The 22,514-nt window shown below is 38.7% G+C and overlaps 3 protein-coding genes across 3 annotated transcripts; 2 read left to right on the top strand and 1 right to left on the bottom strand.

Moving 5' to 3' along the window:
- Nucleotides 1-66: 66 nt before the first annotated feature.
- On the bottom strand, nucleotides 67-4,154 carry LOC117474763 (cholecystokinin). The gene is made up of 4 exons (XM_034120764.1): nucleotides 4,068-4,154; nucleotides 1,347-1,470; nucleotides 363-590; nucleotides 67-224 (listed from the first exon to the last, which is right to left on the bottom strand). Exons 3-4 carry the CDS (start codon nucleotides 586-588, stop codon nucleotides 151-153), a joined length of 300 nt encoding a protein of 99 aa, XP_033976655.1. The 5' UTR covers nucleotides 589-590; nucleotides 1,347-1,470; nucleotides 4,068-4,154; the 3' UTR covers nucleotides 67-150.
- A 2,063-nt stretch (nucleotides 4,155-6,217) lies between these two features.
- LOC117474478 (keratin, type I cytoskeletal 47 kDa-like) lies at nucleotides 6,218-13,819 on the top strand. The gene is made up of 9 exons (XM_034120277.1): nucleotides 6,218-6,661; nucleotides 7,989-8,117; nucleotides 8,350-8,432; nucleotides 8,532-8,688; nucleotides 9,659-9,820; nucleotides 10,372-10,497; nucleotides 12,183-12,427; nucleotides 12,516-12,550; nucleotides 13,304-13,819. Exons 1-9 carry the CDS (start codon nucleotides 6,293-6,295, stop codon nucleotides 13,408-13,410), a joined length of 1,413 nt encoding a protein of 470 aa, XP_033976168.1. The 5' UTR covers nucleotides 6,218-6,292; the 3' UTR covers nucleotides 13,411-13,819.
- Nucleotides 13,820-19,164: 5,345 nt separating this feature from the next.
- Nucleotides 19,165-21,438, top strand: krt15 (keratin 15). The gene is made up of 7 exons (XM_034120278.1): nucleotides 19,165-19,734; nucleotides 19,885-19,967; nucleotides 20,105-20,261; nucleotides 20,370-20,531; nucleotides 20,637-20,762; nucleotides 20,874-21,091; nucleotides 21,208-21,438. Exons 1-7 carry the CDS (start codon nucleotides 19,234-19,236, stop codon nucleotides 21,308-21,310), a joined length of 1,350 nt encoding a protein of 449 aa, XP_033976169.1. The 5' UTR covers nucleotides 19,165-19,233; the 3' UTR covers nucleotides 21,311-21,438.
- The last annotated feature ends 1,076 nt before the right edge of the window (nucleotides 21,439-22,514 follow it).

Below are 22,514 nucleotides of genomic sequence, written 5' to 3'. Positions count from 1 at the left end.
TCTCTTTTACAACGTAGCAGTGAAGAAGACTGTGATTATTCAGCAAAATGTTTTTATTTATAAAGTTGCAGTGAAAGCAGAACATTGACTTTTATAGAAAATGTGAACAAAGAGCAGGTGAGTGAGCTGTCGGGTCGCTGTCGGCGTGTCTCATTCTGCGTCCCGGCGTCCGAAGTCCACCCAGCCCTGATAGTCCCGGTCCGACATGCACTCAGAGTTCATCTCTGTGAACAAACCATTCCTACATGAACCACACACACAAGGCTTCAGTACACACATCAGAGCTTCTCTTTGGATCCCTGCCCACTCATTTATACAATCAAACAATCAGAGGAACACTCACGCCCCGACTAACAGCATACCTGAAATAGCTTGCATTATTTGTTTTGTCATAATCTCCCTATCGTCCTCTGATAGGTGTGCCCTTCTCTCCGGCCGTGCAGGGGGGGCCTGCGGCGCCGGCTCCTGTCTGCCGGCCGGGTCTCTCTTTGCCAGCAGCTGCTGCAGGAGACCAGCCTCTCTGGCCTCTCCGGATGATACCAGCAGAGCCGTCAACAGTGCAAACACCACGATGACTTTCCCTGACATGACTGTGTACAGGAAGAGAAAAGTTATTTACTTGAAGGGTGACATAAAGGTGAATTGGATAAACATTTATATACAAAAAGCTATATGCGAGAAGCCTCCTCAGTTGATTTCTAAAATTAGGATGAAGATTTTTGGTTGATCAAGTTTCCTGAACTGCAAATGAGGCTCTATCTTATTAAATAATTATGTGCTATGTTATCATCTCCAAAATAGGAATCTGAACATTGGATGTACTGAGTTCAAAATGCTTGTTTCATTTAGTTGACATGTGCAATTCAAAGGATTTTGAATATATCTTTGTATCACTCCATTTATCAGAAAATAACATCAAAAGCTTTTTTTTTTTAAATTGCCATGTTATTTTTTAGATAAAATGCACTTTAAATCAGGCTATACATTATTTACCCGCTTAACCCTCACTAAAAACTTACAAATATATAAAGAAATGAATAATAGCAACATTTTGTGCTACTGAAGTGGAGATGTCTAGAACACATTCTAGATTTTAGAAAGAAAACCTGTTTTGTAAATATTACCATGAAATTCCCCATGTTGTTCCCTTACAGAAGGACATTTATTTTTAATGACTAATTATCCATATGTTTAAAATATTATTATATATATACAATATATATAATGTTATGTTAAAAAATAGCAGATGACTTTAATGGTAACTATTTGTGAATTTGTAAGAAATCTACAGACTAGTAATCACCCCAAATCTAAAAAGATGACATATGGAAGAAAAGAGTAGTTACCTGTTTCCTTTGAAGGGTGTATAAACAAATGGTGCAAAACAGAATCCAACAAGTGCGATGCTTCTGGTGCACACCGAGCAGATCGGCCCTTTTTATACTAAAATGTTAGTGCGAGTGATGTGGCCTAAAATCAAAGACAGATAACAGTCATCGATTGGTAGACGGAAGCACCGGGAGGATGTGCGTAAGGGAAGTGATGGACCACTACATCCACAAATCTATTACGATGCTTCTCACTAACCTAGAAATGCCTGTTTCACACTGCAGTAACAATACAATCACTTAATGTGTTAACATAAGAAATCCAATACTACTTTAGAGCTTTTTGTGAGCCAGTCAGAGGAGCTAATGTAGCCTATCTGTGTAGCCACTGAAAACTAGCTTCCTCTTAGCGGTTAGTATAAGTCAAACTATTCACATTCACTAGACATTTTATCATTTCCATTTCAATGCAGCATATAGTTTACTTGATTTGAACCCAAACACAACACAAAGTGAGGCACATGTTGTTAGCCAACCCAGAAGTTAGCATAACTTTTGTTCTGTTGACTAAAACCCAATGGGTATTTTCCATGGGGTTTTGGATTATTGCAGAAAAAAAGATTGGTGGCCAACAACTTTTTATACCTGTTTTGTTGAGCAAGATAATCAGAACAAATTATCAGAACTTGTGTTGTATTTAAATGCAATCAGCTAAAGTAATAAGCTAGCTATAGCACGGCCACTAGGTTAACGCCACCACCATAAAATAGTCTAATTCAATTTTAGTTACCTGTTAGCAACTGCCATTTTTAAGACACGTAAAACCTTCATGAGTGGAGAATTTAACGACCTATTTCATGTTGTAGAACTAAATGTTAAATCTCTTGGACTTCAATTAGCAACATAACTTATTTTAGGCCTCTTACCAAAAATCCATTAAAAAAAACACATAGATTTAGAAAAGGAAACAGGAAGTATGACTGCAGCACTCTGTAGGCTATGGGCAACCGTTTTTATATTTCATTTAAAGTGGACCTGAGTGCTGATTATATATTTAATGACTGGTTGGAGGTGATTCTTCACCATGTAACATTGTGGCCTGGACTTTCCAGATGACGTCCGCTCCACCCTTTTAGTAAAAATACTTCGGAGCCTGTTTACATGCTGTATAGATCTTCTACAAGTGGCCTGGTGGTTGTGTATCCAGTTGCCACTGACAGCATGTGTTTTGTTGAGAAAAGCAGGAAACAGAATGGAGACAATACAATATCTTCTACCAGGCAGTGAAAGCATCAACTGTTTTATGACCTGTACTGATTTATGAGTACAAGTGATAGCAACACAATGGAAAGCTGAGAATCTTCATGCATATGTTCACCTGCAGACAATACATCAGGGATGTGTTAGCTAATGAGTAAATCTCAGCAGTTACCTTGGCCCAAAATCATCCAGCAGGATGTTGGAGTGATATTTGTGAACCTTTTGTGACCTCAGCGTTATTCTAATAATCTTGAGGTGGATCGACAATCTGACACACGCCCATGACTGAGATCTGATAAACACACACTGTAGACAATTTACCCACGTTATCAGACCAGGCTGCAGCAGATGCTCACGGTTGGTTTTTGTTCATTTTTACATATGGAATTTTAAGCTGCTAACAATAAAAACGATCTCTTGGAAAGCCTTGGGTTATGATACTAAATGCACATTTAAACTATAGCGTATATCTGTAATAATGGCCTTAAATCTGTATGTGATTAAGGCCACACATATTTGCGTGCAAACAAAGCCTGCTGTCACTTTCCCCTGACGGGTGTGGTGCAGCGGATTCACATATTTTCTAGAGTTTGGTGTTGATAACATTTTACTCTGACCAAATGTTGAATTAGCTGCCAATGAAAAGGTGTGGGTGTGTGTGTGTGTGTGTGTGTGTGTGTGTGTGTGTTGTGTGTGTGTGTGTGTGTTGTGTGTGTGTGTGTGTGTGTGTGTGTGTGTGTGTGTGTGTGTGTGTGTGTGTGTGTGTGTGTGTGTGTGTGTGTGTGTGTGTTTGTTGTGGTTGTTGAGTTCACATTCCACTCCCTTTGCTTTTCAGAAAGGGAATTAATAATAACTTTCAAAATTAAACAGAAAGCAATTATATTAAAAACTAGTTCTGGTGGGTAAATAACATCTCTTGGCGTCTGCAAATTATTTCTCAGGTTGATGTGAGGATGCGGTAATGATGGTGCAGGTGGATGTTATGAGACCTTCAAACTTTCCAGGTGACAGCCGCTCCACACTTTTAGTAGAAATACTAAGGAGCCTGTTTACATGCTGTATAGATTTTCTACAAGTGGCTTAGTGGTTGTGTATCCAGTTGCCACTGACAGCATGTGTTGTGTTGAGAAAAGCAGGAAATATAAAAGACACTGCTTTACAATATCTTCTACCAGGCAGTGAAAGCATCAGCTGTTGTATGACCTGATCTGATTTATGAGTACAAGTGATAGCAACACAACGGAAAGCTGAGAATCTGCATGCATATGTTCACCTGCAGACAATACATCAGGGATGTGTTAGCTGATGAGTAAATCTGAGCAGTTACCTTTGCCCAAAGTCATCCAGCAGGATGTTGGAGCGATATTTGTGAATCTTTTGTGACCGCTGCAATATTTCTAATTCTCAGGTGAATAGATAATCTGAGGTTACACACACCTATGACTGAGATCTGATAAACACACACTGTAGACAACTTACCCACGTTATCAGACCAGGCTGCAGCAGATCCTCATACATGTAGCTGCTTTTGTTCATTTTCACACATGGAATTTGAAGCTGCTACACTTGTAAGGATGGCTGGTTTTGATGAGTCACTACAAAATAAAAAAGACATGGTTGTGTAATAGTGATTTTAAACAAACATGTCTTCATCATTTGTGCTGCTATAGGTGCTCATCTCTCTACTTTCTCGGTTCTGATCATATCCCAAAAGATGAACAATCACAGCATTTGAAAAAAGTTTTGTATTTTTATATTTCTTTCTCCTGACTCAGTTGAAAATAAGGGATATTGGTTTACTGAGATTGTAAGAAAAACCTTTTATCATGCAAATTAACTATAAATGATAATACCCTGAGCTTATAACTTGCTGAATTCAGTTGAATTATTATTGAATTATTATTATCTTGGAAAGCCTTGGTTATGATACCAAATGCACATTTAAACTATAGCGTATATCTGTAATAATGGCCTTAAATCTGTATGTGATTAAGGCCACACATATTTGCGTGCAAAGCCTGCTGTCACTTTCCCCTGACGGGTGTGGTGCAGCGGATTCACATATTTTCTAGAGTTTGGTGTTGATAACATGTGTGTGTGTGTGTGTGATTGGGCCATTGAGTTCCCGTTCCACTCCCTTTGCTTCTTAGGAACGGAGTTGCTCTTCAATGTACACATAGTCACACATGCATGCAAACACATGACAGCAAACAGTTGTGCAGAGTGTGTGTGTGTGTGTGTGTGTGTGTGTGTGTGTGTGTGTGTGTGTGTGTGTGTGTGTGTGTGTGTGTGTGTGTGTGTGTGTGTGTGTGTGTGTGTGTGTGTGTGTGTGTGTGTGTGTGTGTGTGTGTGTGTGATTGGGCCATTGAGTTCCCGTTCCACTCCCTTTGCTTCTTAGGAAGGGAGTTAATAATAATATTCAAAATAAAACAGAAAGCAATTATATTAAAAACTATGTGTGGTGGTTAACTAAAGTCTTGGCGTCTCTGCCAACTCTCTCTCAGGTTGAGGTGAGGATGCAGTAATGGTGGTGCAGGTGGATGTTATGAAACCATGCATCATCACCAAGCTCCGCTGTGCTCTGGGCTAAGCTCATCAACACAGTATTAGCACATTAAAAGTGACCTGTTTACAAAGTACCATGCAGTTCATTTAATTCTCATCCCTGCTATCTGCTATTTATAAATATAAGTATATCATGTAGTGTCTGCATTGTCTGCCCTGTGGTCGTGTTGTTTCATCTTGTGCTTTTCTGTTATTTTAGGACCACAATGGAAATAAGGCTTCTGGTTTTTACTTTGACTGTTTAACGACATACTATACTATGACTTTCTTATTTACTTTTTAAAACATAATATATCATGACATTTTCTACAGCATATATATATATATATAACTTTGTTTTTATTTTTAACATTTTTACGTTTAGTTATTTCTTTGTTTGCCATACTGTCCCATTAGTTTATTAATAATATTTTTGACATATATATGGCATTATTGTATTATTCTTATTATTGTATTTATTTATTATGCCATAAATGTACTTGAATGAATGTTACATGCTTTAATGCTGCAAAAGCTCTTTATTTATCTCATACTGTCTGTGCTGCAGCACCTCTTTTCACCTTCTGTCTAAAGCGCGAGTGTTACATAGTGATGTCATTATGTTACAGAAGTTAACAAAGGAGTCCAATGGAGGCATTTCAGGCAGGTAGGGGTTGTGGTAGAGAAACTTTGGAATTGTAGTCTTTGCAGACCACTTACAGTACATGGACAAAAGCCTATCAAACTACAGGGAAAGTAAATCCCTTTCAAAGCACTGAATATAGGCTAGTGACAAAAGTATTATTTTTATTTAATTATTTTAGCTGTGCACACACTGAAATACCTGAGCTTCAGCCAAAGTATGACTGACACGGAAGGAAAACAAATTGTTATCTACATACCAGGCTGCGGGCACGGTATCATTAACCATCAAGCCGCCTAACTAGATGTTCAACCTGTCGCCTACAGAACGTTACTCATGCTCGACTAGTCAACACAAGTCGTCTGCATACCACACATTGTTGGCATGGGTTCAATCTGGTTCCTCTCTCCTCCTCTCTATAAAAAGCCCACTTGTCGCAGACTCAGGTACTCCTTGGAGACTCTTCAGCTCTGCTCATCACCTCCAGGTCACCTCCACCTCCATCCTCACCTCCAACATGTCTGTCTCATTCAGCCGCCAGAGCAGCCGCCAGAGCAGCCGGAGCTACAGTGCCCGCAGCGTGACCAGCAGCTCCCTGAGCCAGAAAGGAGGCATGCAGCAGTCGGTCGGAGGCATGCAGCAGTCGGTCGGAGGCTTCCAGCAGTCGGTCGGAAGCAGCCAGGGCTTCCTCCTCCCCACCGGCGGGCCCCTGACGCAGGGCCGCTCTCCCAGTGTGTATGGGGGGGCCGGGGGCTACGGGACCCGCATCTCCCAGTCCTTCTATACCTCCGGGTCACACAACCCTTTCAGTGAAAGCGCAGTGATCGTCAACGAGAAGCTGACCATGCAGAACCTCAATGACCGCCTGGAATCCTACCTGCAGCAGGTGAGCCGTGATGATGATGATGATGATGATGATGATGATGATAACTAAAAATGTATGCAGAATCCTCTGTATCGTTCTAGAACCTTCACTGTGATAGAGTATTTTTTATTAATTTGCCCCTTAAAGTAAAAAATGCATTATATGTTCATCCTTACATAGATGATTTCTTACTTTTATGCACCTTCAGAGACACTCACAAATGCTAAACTTTAAAGGAGGGGTTCACAATGTTTCAATTCGGTCCTAAAACAATGGTCAGAAACAAATGAATTCAGTAAAGTGCTGACTGTACTTAATTACATCATTTTGGACTGAGTTTTTCACATTGATGTCACTTTTCTACGTGCATGCAACTATATTTTAGAGGCTAATATGGTTCTACGTACTTACTGTGCTTTAGAGTTACTTTGCAGATTATGATGTTAAATACTTTTAATAGTTAGAAAACATTGTAAATTAAATCTTTACCTCAAAAAAGTTTGATGACCAGCTACAACATTAAAACACTTATAACCAGAGGTGGAAGAAGTACTCAGATCTTGAGTACAAGTAGAAGTTACAGAGTGTAGGAATACTCTGTTACAATAAAAGTCCTGCATTCAATATATTACTCAAGTAAAAGTACAAAAGTATTGGCATCAAAATATACTTAAAGTACCAAAAGTAAAAGTACTCATTATGCAGATTATTTCAGAATAATATATATGTTATGTTTTGATCATATTTATTGATCATTAAAGTGTTATCACAGCTGGTAAAGGTGCAGCTAGTTTTAATGACTTTGCATACTGCAGGGTAGATTGTGAATTTACTCCAGGTGGAACTAAAGTCTGATTTAAGAGTTACTCCAAATCTGTAAAGTAACTAAAGGTATTAAATACATGTAGAGGAGTAAAAGTACATGATTTACCTCTGAATTGTAGTGGGGTAGAAGTACAAAGTAGCAAAATATTGAAATACAATACTAAAGAACAAGTACCTCAACATTTTTACTTAAGTTGGTACTGTACTTGAGCAAATGTGCAGTTACTTTACACCACTGCTTATAACATATCTTTTAGTAATAATACTCCACTGCCTTCTGAATAAATTATTTTCACTTTAAGTAAAGAATACCATTACTTTTTTCCATTAATATGTTGGCATTTGGTTTGTACTAATCTTAACAAGAATAACTTGTTTAAAAAAGTATTGCTTCTCGGCGCCAGACATACGTTTGGAGCCAGGACTTAAGTATTTTATGAATGGATGCATCTGTCATCTGTCAGCTGATGCAGAGAGACTTAGCTATGGAGACTGTTTGACGTCACCCTGTGGTTGTGTTCAGGTGCACTCCCTGGAGTCGGCCAACAGAAGACTGGAGCTGCAGATCAGAGAGTTCTTAGAGAAGAGAGCTCCTTCTCACTCCAATGACTTTACAAAGTTCTTCGCCATCATCACTGATGTCCGAGCACAGGTAGCACATCATCGCAAAAAAACATTAATGAAAAAACCACTATTCAATAATAAAATAAAAACAGTTGTTCAGTGATTGTACTACATGCTGTCATGTTTTGGTGTCTTCAACTGCACAAAGATGACACATAATTGTACTGATGAGTGCTAAAGTGAGTGTGCTATGAGTGCTGAGTGATACAAGGGTGAAATATGAATGGAATAATGCTACAGAACATTTTTCTCCCACTTAGATCTTGAATAAATATTTAGACAACCAACGCGTCATACTGCAGATTGACAATGCTCAACTGGCTGCAGAAGACTTTCAAGTAAAGTAGGTGTGCCCTCCATGGTCGCTCTATGCACCCTTATGGCATCATTGTTTTTCTTTAACTCATTTCATTTTTGAACTACACATGGCTTCCTGCTGCAGGTATGAGGTAGAGTTGAACATGCATTCGACGGTGCAGGCTGATGTGATTCGTCTCAAAGGGGTCCGGGACAGCATGACCCTCTCCATCAGCGACCTGGAGCTGAATATAGAGGGTATGACAGAGGAGTTGGTGTACATGAGGAGCAGCCACCAGGAGGTGAGAGCATAGAGAGCCAATCAGATCCTCTGTTGTAGAGGGTGCTTCACTGCATGCTCTGTTTTAAAGTACAATGGTGCCGTCTGTTGGCTGTATTTCATTTGAATAATAATAAAGCTTTATTTATATAGCACTTTTCATACAGCACGTGCAGCTTAAAGTGCTTTACAAAATGGCGCACATAACAAGTAAAAATAAACAACAAGAAGTTCCCCTCAGATCAGATGTTAAGACCTTTACAGATACATGCAGCATAGTAACACAATATAACATTTTATCAGGTTAAGAGACACAAGGAGGTAAAAGGTATGATAATAAAAATACAATAAATAATGATTCCTCTCAGAAAGATAAGACACAAGACTCAGTGAATCGGTGCAACAATATGAAACCCTATAAAATAAAGCAAACATATAGGTTCAAAAAAGATACAGATAAAAAGATAATAGTAATAAAAACGTCATAATGTACCACAGTATGGGAGCGTAGTGGATAAAAGCGGCCTCACCCATTTTATTTTGGGGGCATTTAGGGATATTTAGAAGAGGACCTCAGGGCTCGTCCAGGGACATACAACAAGAGTGAGATACGTGGGTGCCAAACCTTAAGAGCTTTAAAAACCAGTAAAATATTTTTAAAATCAATTCTGAAAGACACTGGCAGCCAACGTAGTGTAGATAAAATAGGAGTAATATGCTCTCTTTTTCTGTTTTTTTACATTCTATTTTTAGCTCATCTTATTATATTTGACTTATAGGCTACTTAACTTCTCCTGCATTACTTGCACATAAGGCTTTCAACATTAACAGTATTTTGTTTCTACTCTGTTTCTTCTTGCACTATTTTTAATTTTTTTTGTTTTATGTCTTGTTGCATTGTTGGAGGAGCCTTGTATATCTACACATATGACAATAAAGCCGTTCAATCCTGTCTAAGGGCAGGAGATAATACAAATATGTGCATGTTGCAGGAGTTGCTGGTGATAAGCGAGCAGCAGAGCGGCTCGGTGGATGTGAGGGTGGACTGTGCAGAGTCTGTAGACATAGAGAAGGAGCTGAAGGAAACCAGGGAGGAGTACGAAGCCCTGATGGTGAAGAACACGCAGGAGGTGGAGAAATGGTTCCAAGCTAAGGTGAGAGAGGAGAGCAATACAAATAGTGATGATAAAAGGCGGCAATGTCATGGGATTTATTGTGTATATGTGCAGTGGTGTAAAGTAACTAAATACATTCAATCGAGTAGGTTTTTGAGTATGATTTGTACTAGTATTTACATTGTTTGCTACTTTGTACTTCTACCCTGCTTCAATTCAGAGGTAAATGTATTTGTGTTAAAGTGTTAAATCAGACTATAGTTCCACCTGGAGTAAATTCACAAGCTACCCTGCAGTATACAAAGCTATTCAAACTAGCTGCACCTTTACCAGCTTTGATAACACTTTAATGATCAATCATTATAAAACATATCATATATATTATTCTGAAATGGACCAATCTGCAGAATGAGTACTTAAACTTTTGGTACTTTAAGTATATTTTGAGTCCAATACTTTTCTACTTTTACTTGAGTAACATTTTGATTGCAGGACTTTTACTTGTAACAGAGTATTTTGTAGTTTGACTCAAGTACAAGATCTGAGTCCTTATACCATCTCTGTATATGTTTGTGTTTGTGTGTAAATAGGTGGAGGAATTCAATGTGAGAATCTTAGTATCTACCACAGATGTGAATACATTTCACACAGAGCTGTCAGAGGTGAGGAGGACCTACCAGAATTTGGAGATAAGTCGGGACGGCATCCTCACAGAGGTAAGACCTAGCCGACCCACTGAATGCAAACGCTCCTTTTCACTGTGCAGGGTTTGATCACACTGAGATTAAAGGGTAGGTTCACTTTTTACTCAAGTCTATCTTAAAACCACACTCACATGCCCACATGTATATTTGAACTGTTTCCACTTGCTCTTATAATTCCTCCTGCTCATAATGGGCTTTACAAGATGCATTTTTAGTGTGTTTTCATGTTAGTGATGGGGTTCTGTGCAAAGCTATACTGTATGTCAACGTTTCTGAAGTAAGGCAAAGGCTTCTGCAGTCTGGATGAATGGGGATTTAGACAACAAAACAGTCCTGTGCGGAAACCGGAGGGGAGGAGTCAAGTCACATGACCTGGACGCGGGTCAGACTCGAATCACAAATATGATGATTTGTGACTCAACTCGACGAAATGGACTTGACTAGACCTTGGACCTGAACAGTAACTAGTAACATAGAAACCGTTTGATTGAGCCTAACACTAACCCTAACCCTAAAAAGTGGGCAGCAAGTTGATATTTAATTAAACAGATACACTTTGAAAACGAGAACTAAATTAACGGTACTACATTTTGGAAAAACGATACCAAAGAAAACGGGTGGGTATGTACAAAAATCAGTGGTTAACAGAATTTATTTTTAGTATAAAAACAAATCAGGTGGAAATTGGTCAGAAGTGCACATTTCATTGTTAAGGCCTCGAAACTGAAAGTTTAGGACTTGAGTGCCAAGACTTGGGAATAAAAAATGGTGACATGCTGTTGAAAAGGTATGGACAATCAAATATGATGAAGTCTGAAGTCTGACATAATAGAATACGCGTTTAAAGACTCATCAGACTTCTTACCACTACACAATGGATTTGTAATACTTACAGCAGGGGTGTCCACACTTTTTTCACTGAGGGCCACACACAGAAAAATATACGACGAGCTGGGCCACTCACTAGAGGTGAGGTATATTGCCTCATAAGTTAAGTTATATATATCAAAATCAATCAAATGTAGGTAAATGATGCTTACTTGAATATGCTTTAAGAAAAAACAGCCTACATCTCAGCTCTCTATAGGGTTTCATTTATTTTGTTATGCTCATTTCTTAAAACTGAAGCCTCAGATTGGTTATCACAAGAGGAAATATGAAGGGTATATTTCAAGCTGGTTATGTAAATAAGTTATTGGGCTTTTTTCTTATCAACTTAGATTTGTTAGAAATGTTTTCTTTTTATTTGAAAACTGGGTTTATCAACACATGAATACTAATATCTGTTTACGTAATATATTTAAGAAGTACAATATAAAACAAGCACAAGACTAATTTGTGGGCCATATTTCATTATACTTTTTGAATTTGCTGAGGGCCGATTCAAAATGGGCCGCGGGCCGCATTTGGCCCCCGGGCCGTAGTTTGGACACCCCTGACTTACAGGCATGGTTTTACTGACCCTCCCTCAGGAGAGTTTTCCCTTAGTAACTATTGTATCTTTTGGCACAAGTATCAGGAGGTTAAACTACAAATACTGCCCCCATGTGGTTTACCAGGAATCTGTGCATGCATTTGATTGGGTACAGATGTAAATGAGTATTTTAATGTAACTAGGACTTCATTATTTTAAGCAAGGGCATTTTTTTAAAAACACACTCTCCGCTTTCCTAACACCGTTCCCCTCCGCCCTGAAGATGCAGTGCAGACAGAGGACTTTGGAGGAGTCCAATGTGCGGTTCAACACCCAGCTCAGCCAGCTGCAGCTCAGCATCAACACGCTGCAGGGGGACCTGCAGGGGCTGCAGGGCTCCATCGAGCAGCAGCAGACCGAGTACAGGATCCTGCTGGACATCAAGATGAGGCTGGAGATGGAGATCGCTGAGTACAGGAGGCTGCTGGACGGAGAGACGCGCGAGAGGGAGCTCATTCAGGAGAGAAGGTGAGGGGTTAATTTCTATAAAGTGAAAGTAGAAGAATACAATTGAATGAATAAAATATGTTTTAAAGTGACGTCTTTTTCTCCATAGGGCCTATGTTATCAAAGAGGTTGTGCTAGTGGAAGGTAAGAATCCCATTATTTACAAGGACATCATTATTTATGTCATATGTATACTATACCATGACTTTTATATTACATTTCTTATGGCACGTGATATAGTGCATTGTATTATTTATTGATTTATTGTGATCTGTTAGACAGATAATACTATGACTAAACTAACTGTCTGATCCTGTACTAACATCATTGACGCATTGCACTGTATTTCCATGCACATAGTCGTGTACTTAAGTACAATTTTAAGGGACTAGTACTTTACTTGAGTATTTAAATGTTCTTCTAATTTGTACTTCTACCCCACCATAATTCAGAGGTAAATAGTGTACTTTCACTCCAACACATTTATTTTGTACCTTTTGTTACTTTGCAGATTTTGATTAATGATGTGAAATATAATCAACACTTAAATAATAGTTTAAGTAAACCATCAGTATTCAAAGTAATTAAAATGTCTTTCACTTACCAGCTTTGATTAACACATTAATGCATCAATAATTATAATCAGAACATAAACATATATGATTCTAATATGGACCAATCTGCATAATGAATACTTTTACTTTTTACTTTTTTTGGTACTTTAAGTATATTTTGATGCTGATACTTTGGTACTTTGATTTGAGTAACATTTTGAATGCAGGATTTGTTCTAGTAACAGAGTATTCTTACACTCGAGTACTTCTACTTTCAATCAAGTACAAGATCTGCATGCTTTTTCTACCACTGGTCCCATGATGCATTATGTCTCCTCTGCAGAGCACAAACCCCATATCGAGCGGAGAACAAAGACCATTGTGGAGGAGGTCATCGATGGGCAGGTGGTGTCCTCCAGTGAGCAGACTAAGACAGTAGATATTCAGTAACACCTCTGCTGACAGTAAACTTACATTTTACTTAGATTTGGCTTCTAAATGTCAATGATGGTATGCTTCTTAATGAATAATGAGTCAGCTCGTAACGTGTAACTTAGATGGGGGTATACTAGGTAAAACAGCATTTTAATGTTTAAGAGGGACACCATGGCATTTCTTTTGTTTCGTTTGTATTGCAATTATATAGCAGGGTTGTAGTAAGTACTTGAAACTCCTACTTGTTTCAGCTGGTAAAAAAAAGGGAAGTCTTTTATATATTTACTCCTGGGTGGCTTATGAATTGCATCAATGGATCAATTAATTTACCCTAAACATAATACATGATTCAATATGTTGATTATATCTGTATTATAAATCAGAATCTTGAATGTCACCAAAATTATCTAATAAAAGTATTGGTGTAAAAAGTACTTCCTTTGTCTATGGTTTGTAATAGAGTTGAAGTATAAAGTAGTAGGAAATAGACGTACTGAACTAGAGAACAAGTGCCTCAAAATTGTATTTGATACATGTGTAATTAGTTACTATCCATCATAAAGTATGACACCAAAATATGACTAAAAAGCAAAGATGAAAAAGGTTTATTGTTACTCTCAGATGTGTTTTAAAATGCAGTAAGTCGCATTGTAATTTGGAAAGAGATGCTGATTCTTCCTTGGAAAAACGTTTTGGACAAACCAATAACACGTGTGTCAGGATTAGAGCACGTTTCAGGTCACGCAAAGATAACTATTAAAATAAAAAATAAAGGTTTTATTGTTTCAATTTAAAGTAGGGTTTCTTTGTATTCTCCCTTTGTGGATATTAGGCCTAAAATAACAACAATACATCAAAAATAAAGCAGAACCAGACAGTGTACTTTTCCTCATGGCCACCAGATGTCACCATTGTCCTTCTCTCTCAAATTGAAGTCCTCCACAACCTTTTTGGATTGCGTAATGTTGTAATACTTGAAGACACATTTAGAACCACAATGATTTTCAAAGTCAAAGGACAATGATTACTATTCCCCAGAACAAGACACAATGTTGATGCCATGTTGGACACTGTAGGAACAATTAATATCAATATGAATTTACAGAACATGCAGAGATGGAAATCAAATCAAGTTCAAGTTTTATTTATAAAGCACATTTAAAAGCGATTTTTGGTCGAGCCAAAGTGCTGTACATGTAATAAAAACACATTACTACAATCACAATAAAAGACAATAAATTACAACAGATACATATTTAAAAAAAACACAGGGAAATGGAAAGCCTCTGTGTTTTTTGTATAGTGTGGATTTGATTCTGTGAGGACAGCTAAATCAACAAAAGCATTTTCATGAATCATTGGGATGAGTTGATTCAAGCAGAGACATTCAAACCTCCACCTTAGTATTAATTCTGTTGTTCAGAATGACTCAGAATTAAACACTCCCTTCCTTTCACTGCTTTGTGCAACATTCTATTGAGACATTGATGCTATTTGTCAATGGTGTTGTTAAATGTAATTGCACCCTGATTTATGATTTATGTTATTTCAACAGCTCTGTGCAGCAGAGAAATATCAAGTTCAAGCGAGTGGAATTGACTTTCCCTTACTGTCGAGCCCCTACGCATCAAAGTAACCTGCATGAACACACAGGACAAAATCAGCAGCAAAAAACATTACGTAACATTGTTTTACCTTTGCAACTTGCTCCTACAGAATGTCTTGTTTTAAATCGAAGAAATCCTCACATTCATGCCAAATTGTAAAGAAAGCTGTTTGCTTTTGCATCAACTCTGCAAATTTGTTTCACAGAAATAGAAAATACAAGAAATCTCATGCATCACATGAGGAAATTAAGGTTTTCTCTCAACTCACTGCAGTTATTTTTATTAATACCAACATACAAGCAATCTAGTACATACTTTTGTGCGCATGGGCTCTTAATTCAGTTCAGTTATTTAGAGAATCAATGAAGAATTGGGTTACTTATATATTTATAAATGATAAATATCATTTGTGAATCTGCTCAAAGTTTTGAATACTTGGTAGTACATTTCCAGACCTTTCTGCAGTACATCTGACAATCATAGGCGTTAGGTATGATTTGCAGGAAGCTGTAAAGGGTGTGGTAGCTGCAGGGCTTTGCAAGATGCAGCAGAAACCAGTCTCAGCCTGAAATTAATAAACACAAGGGCGGAGTAGCATTGCCAAAAGACACCTCATGTTGAGGTAAATCATCTCGTGAGATAGAAAGGGAGATATTGGTTAACCTTGGGTCATAACTGACAGTTACACACCCAGGTAAAAGCTCTCCGGGCTATTTTTCATGCCACAACACATTTGGAGCATACTGCTCTGGTTTCACCTCAAGCTGCAGGTATTTGAGTCAGCGAGGCACTTCGTACTCAGACTTGAATAGGTCCACTTTGAGAACTCATTCACGCTCACATGAAAAGTGGATAGGGGGTTGTGTGACACAGTAAATGTGTCGCAGAGATATAGTGAAATGTTTTTTTGGTACAACCCCGACACATGCCATTGCAGAGCACATGCTATTAATCAATTGTTCTGCAGTGGGGTTAGAATATGTGTAAATGCTATCTTATAAAGCTGAAGATAACGTTTAGTTTGAGTAAAAATACACCAGTTTGCAGGAGTTTTCAATTAAAAGTATGCACACTTCATTCACACTAACCCGAGAACCACAGCCACACGTTGCACTGCCGCCACACACCCAGGCTGCGGGCAACATAAATCACTTTCATAACCTAAACCACAAGTATTTTATTTTTTTGTCAGAGCAGAGAGTGTGCATAGCCTCTGTTTATTGCGTATGACAATTATGTATCTTAATTTGTATCAATGCACTCATCTACAACTAAAGTGCAGGTTGATAACACCAAGGAAGCACATTGAGGCCAGAGATGCAACTGCTTCACACTCAGTACTGCAGCTACAGTCTGACCTAGATAATAATGAGCAGCAGGAAGAAAAAAGTGCTGTTGTTTTTCTAAGGAATTATTCTCATTCAATTGCATGAGAAGATAAAATATTTGTTATTAAAGTGCAATAGTTCAATTACGTTACACACCTTCTTTACATTCATCAAAGTATGCAGCATGTAAAGACTACGACTGATTTAGTTATTTTATAAGGATTTTAATAAACTTTGCAGGCATTGAAAATGTTTAGTTTTTGTATTTGCATGCATTTTCTTACGATGAACAATTCCCTCATTTGTTACAGCCATAGACTGTATAATGTATAAGCGGTGGACAGATTGATTGTGATGTCAACAGTTGGCTTGTGGAATACAGTTTTGAAGCCTTGAGTTGGGGGTTTTGGCCTTTGCCGTCTTGCTCTTCTGGAACGAGATGTAGCAGAGGGGGGAGGAACAACTGACACAAAAGAATTTAGTTAAACAAATGTTCTATTCATCTTCATGACATGAAAGAATGCTGTGAAGGGATTACCGCTCTAGCAACATGTCAATCACAGGATAGCCCCACCCTAGCCTAGAGCATACACTGCTTTATTGTCTAATGTTCTCTAAATGGGATCATCATTCACTAACTGATCATAATGCTGTGTTGAGGAAGGCTTGAAACTTGCAATTGAGACCATACACTTGTTAGGTATATAGGTTTTTGTGCATGTAAATGGTCTGCAAAGGCTAAAATCCCAAAGTTCCCTCCAGAGGGAGTTTCTCTCCCACACACTCCCCTCTGCCTGAAATGCAGTCCTTTTTTTACTTCTGTGACATAGTGACATCAGCTGATGTGGTATAGTCTCCACAGTACTTCAGGCATCTACATTTTGTCCACATTGACAAACTACAGTAAAATGCTTTGACATGTATAAAAACGATATAATATAATAACCATGATAATATAATACTGTGAAAAGATCAAATCTGCATAACGAATACTTTTACTTTTGCTACTTGATACTAAGTACATTTAGCATGTTATTCATGCTTTACTTCTATACTTCTGAAATTGTGCAGAGTGAGTACTTTTACTTTAAGTGTTTTTTTATGCTAATACTTTTGTACTTTATCAAAGTAACATTTTGAAATCAGGACTTTACTTGTAGAGGAGTATTTTAAGATTGTTTGTACTTTTACTTGAGTAAAGGATCTGAGTACTTTTTCCAACACTGACAAATGTCAATTCATAATAACATTTACTTCCATTATTCTAGTAAATGTACTCAGCTAAAAATAATGGTGCTGTAAGTGAGTACTTGCAGAAAACTGCAAATTCATAACAAAAATAATTGTAATACAGTTCTAATGACCCATTTTTGTTGTCTTTTTACAGCATATTTTTCAAGTTATTGGTATTTTCTATACTTGTACATGTTTTTTAAACCTTTGCTTGGCTTTTTTGTTTCCTGTTAAAATGTTTAACTTTCTAAAAAAATATCCTTTTAAGTCAAAAACCATATTGCAATACCACGTTTATGAATCTGATCTGCAAATAGAGCATTGAACACTTAATGAAGTGCAACTAAGCTGTGCAGAGCTAAACATTTCAGTGTGTACACACAAAGGTTTGATGAGTGAGTGTGAAAATGCTATCTCCAGAGAGAGAAAAATATCTTCACTCATATATCACAAGGGTTTCAACTATCTTGGACGTGATTTATAGCCGTTTAGCATGTGCATGAGAGGAGTTTGCAACCTCAAAATGAACAGCAGCAGTGAAAAGAAACATCTGCTATGTATTAGTCCAGGCTGTGGATGTGCACAGACGTTTGCTAGTTAGAATTCAAAACATCTTTTAAGATTTAACCAGAAGCAGAATGTTCTAAATAGTACATCGGTTATTCTTATTATAATGTTTCAAATCTGCAAGGAAAGGTTTTAAAGCCTGTAAAGACTTGAAGAAAAGAGTGTGGTTAAATGGAAAGAAGAAAACAAAGGAGAGCTTGTTCTTGTTTGGGCATGATGCACATGCCAAAGTAAAGTGCCAGAAGAAATAAAGAACACGTAGGCATATCTGTGATGAGCTCTCCGGCAAAACATTTCCCCAGGTTCTAACTATGGCCAGGTATCGACTGACATCATCCATAAAAACAACTTCTAACTCAACCCTGCAGGCTATTGCTGAGCATCACGAAGAGAATGCATAAAATGTTAGGTTTGAGATGTGAAGAATAACTGAAACTATCACTAACAGAAGAACCAACACTTCAAATCTTCACGCATGATAACAAGGAAACACAGAGGGTTGTTTGCGAAGACGTGTGCTGGCTGAGAGTCAAGTGCAATGAACCATTTTACAGTCCATAATAATGCTTGTTGCCTTGGTAACATACCATGTTTAGACAACATAGCAGTCTTGCTCAACAATCAAATGTCACTAAAGACACATTGACACACATGACAACAACCAGATTTGACTGAATAACTAACCGGACAGTAACGGGTGTGTCTGTTTCACAATATACAGTATACTTTGTAGGAATACAAAATGAAGCTTCATATGTATGCCATGTCTTCATGCACATTAACAAATATAATAAAGGACAAATAGAGTAATTAATCCATTATGTTTACTATAAGGTCTGCAGATAGAAGTGAACTTAAAGAATTGAAAGATTAAGTTGAATCCCTCTTTCTCCTTATTATTGTTGGACAAAATGAACCTCAAGGGTGTGTGTGATAGGTGGGGCAGAGCAACCATTTTAGGTAATGCTCCTCCCTTCATTCCTACACACCCCCGCCCACACCAGAGGCAGCATGCAGGATAAAAAGGGGACAGAGGCAGAACATTGCATCTCAGTCCAAGTCATTCTCTTTGAGGCAGGCAGATCTCCTGAGCAATCGTCACCATGACCAGCAGTTATTCCACCTACGGGAGAAGCTCCGTCAAAACCAGCATGGGTGGAGGCATGGGTGGAAGCATGGGTGGAGGATTTGGTGGGGTGCAAAGGAGATATGCTTCCAGTGTGAGCGGTTCAGGTGGCGCAGGATCAAGAATCTCCGTTTCCGGCGGCGGCAGCAGTTATGGAGGTGGCAGCAGTTATGGTTTTGGCAGTGGAGCTGGAGGTGGAGGTGGAGGTGGTTTTGGCATGGGAGCTGGATATGGTTTTGGCATGGGAGGTGGAGGTGGAGGCGGAGGTGGAGGTGGCTTTGACGCTTCAGCCAATGAGAAGGCTACCATGCAGAACCTGAACGACCGTCTGGCCACCTACCTGGAGAAGGTGCGAAAACTTGAGGAGGCCAACTCTGGGCTGGAGCTCCAGATCCGCCTGTTCTTGGAGAGTAAGACCTCCCCCACTGCCAGAGACTACTCAGCTTTTGAGGCCACCATCGCCGATCTGCAGGGAAGGGTATGTCACATGACTTCTGATTCCTTAGTTACAATGTAAATTATCTCCGGATGAATATGTTGGAAATGTAAATTGGAACTTGTTTCAAAGCACATTCATGATTTTGGAGAGAAATAATTGTGTCTAATGAAATCTGTCTTCGTCACACAGATCCAGGAAGCCACCAGAATCAATGGAAGCATCTATCTGTCTATTGACAATGCAAAACTGGCATCAGACGACTTCAGAACCAAGTAAGTATCAAGTTCAGAGACAGAATTTTTTAGGACATAGTTAGATGGAAAATCTTGGTAATTTAACTGAAGCAATACGTGCATGGGGAATATTTTGCTTTCGAGGTGCAGATGTCTGATTTATTGCTGCCTCACAGGTGGGAGAATGAGCTAGCCATGCGTCAATCAGTGGAGGCTGACATCGGCGGTCTGAAGAGACTGTTGGATGAGCTGACACTGGCCAGATCGGACCTGGAGATGCAGATTGAAGGCCTCAGGGAGGAGCTGATCTTCCTCAAGAAGAACCACGAGGAGGTAGGTAGCGGATGATTGACGTTCATCTGAATGAGCTTTCATTCAATTTGCTAGAATGAAGGTTGAAATGTACTCAAACAACTTTGCCAAACTCTTCTTATTCAACAGGAATTAGCACTCATGAGAAACCAGATGACTGGACAGATCAACGTGGAGGTGGACGCAGGGAAACAACTAGACCTGTCCCTCATTATGGCAGAAATCCGTGAGCAGTATGAGGCTGTGGCCGCCAAGAACGCAAAAGACCTTGAAGCCTGGTTCCAAGCAAAGGTAAGACTGGATAATATTTGACAAAGTCAACTGCTTATTTAGAGTGTTACATATGTCACATATGTAGTTCTACATGACATTGAGGTTCTCCCGTGTCTGTTATAGTCGGAGGAACTGAACAAGGAGGTGGCTGCCAGCACAGAAGTTATCCAAACAACAAGGACAGAAATTACTGAGCTACGTCGATCAATGCAGGGCCTGGAGATCGAGCTCCAGTCCCAACTCAGCATGGTAAATGATAATGACCTAAATGTAATGAAAAATATGATGCACCCAAAATGTTTTACTACTAATTCACTCTTTCTCCTCTCCCTTCCTCCTCTCTTTAACTTCCACCTACAGAAAGGGTCACTTGAAGGCACTTTAGCTGAGACAGAGGGACGGTATTCCATGCAGTTACAAAGCCTACAGTGCCAAGTGACGGGGCTGGAGCAACAGCTAATGCAAATGCGTGCTGACACGGAACGCCAGGGCCAAGAATACCAAATGTTGCTCGACATCAAGCAACGGCTGGAGATGGAGATCGCAGAATACAGAAGGCTGTTGGACGGAGAGGGCGCGTAAGTAGTCTACAAATAACTATTATTTCCTTTTCCTTTTACACAAATAACAACGTCTGTAAACTGAAGAATTGTTCTCATATTTAATGCAAGCTCTGTGATTCTTCCCCTTGCAGCAGTGCCAGTGGTTCAGGGTCTAGCAGCAGCAGCACAACCAAGATGGTGATTGTCACAGAGGAATATGTGGGAAACAAGTTGGTGTCCAAATCTAGCACCTGATCTGCCTCGCACAGAAAAAGCAACACATTGGGCCACACCTGAGGACCACCATCACAACACATGATCCCAACACATTATTTGCATAGACATGTGAATGCAATAAAAGGCTGCCAGTTTGCTGACTAAAATGTTGTCCTGTTTTATTAACTGTGTCTTAATTCCAAATAATGTCTTTAGAGTGGTGTTTTTCTTAAAGGTCTGGTGAAAATACATATTTGCTCTTAAACCTGACAAGAATTTGTAGGATTCCTGTTTCAAAACCTGATTAATGAAAGCCTCATAGCTTGAGGCTGTCACCACATAAAGGAATGGTTGTGAAAAGATTTAGGAAAATTGAGGCTCTACATATCTGATAAAATTGCATACTGCTCTGCTCAACAATTTCCTCCGAGATACAATTAGTTCAGAACTTAATCACGCAGTTGGGCAATACAACATTATAGAGGTACCACTCTGAAGCAGACATGCATTCTCCATGAGTTAAGATTTTAGTTTTAGTTTAGTTCCACTAAACCTAAAATGGAGCCTTAATGCTAAGATATCTGGCTTTCTGATGCAGACCTCTTGCATATTTGTGAGAGAGCATGAATATGAATCACTGGATGCTGGACTGGGGTGGCAATTTGAAAAAGGGATTTTTTAAACTTTTACCCAATGCATGCATAGCAGTGGCGGCCGGCCCATAGGGGCGCTAGGGGCACCGCCCCACCTCTTCCCACATTCTAGATTGTCATTAAAAAATATTTTTATTTTTATTAATTTTATACACTATTTTTTTAATGAACAAGGTACATATTATATAGTTGGTGTCAGTTAAATGTATAATCTACGATAAAATATCGATAAAAATTGTTTTGCGATGTCTAAAGTTACTGATAAGTCGTGTTTCCGACAGTACAATTGATACTATTGGACTCAGTACTTGTTAGACTACTACCACAAATACAATTAAATATTTTTAGTGGGTACTTTTTGAGTAATCCTCTGTCAATCTCCCCTCCTGAGAACAATAATGCATGTTTTCTGCTATATTTGATGAGGGATAAAATGATTTTTTGCAATAAGTTCTACATGAAATTGATACTGTTGGACTCAGTACTACTTGGACTACTACCACAAGTACAATCAAGTACTTTTATTGTGTACCTTTTGAATAATCCTTTGTCAAACTCCCCTCCAGATTACAATAATGCATGTTTTCTGC

The sequence above is a fragment of the Trematomus bernacchii genome, unplaced genomic scaffold, assembly GCF_902827165.1.
Source record: "Trematomus bernacchii unplaced genomic scaffold, fTreBer1.1, whole genome shotgun sequence".
Classification (NCBI taxonomy): Eukaryota; Metazoa; Chordata; class Actinopteri; order Perciformes; family Nototheniidae; genus Trematomus; species Trematomus bernacchii.
The sequence above is the reverse complement of the archived record's forward strand: the minus strand, read 5'-3'. Positions and strand labels throughout refer to the sequence as shown.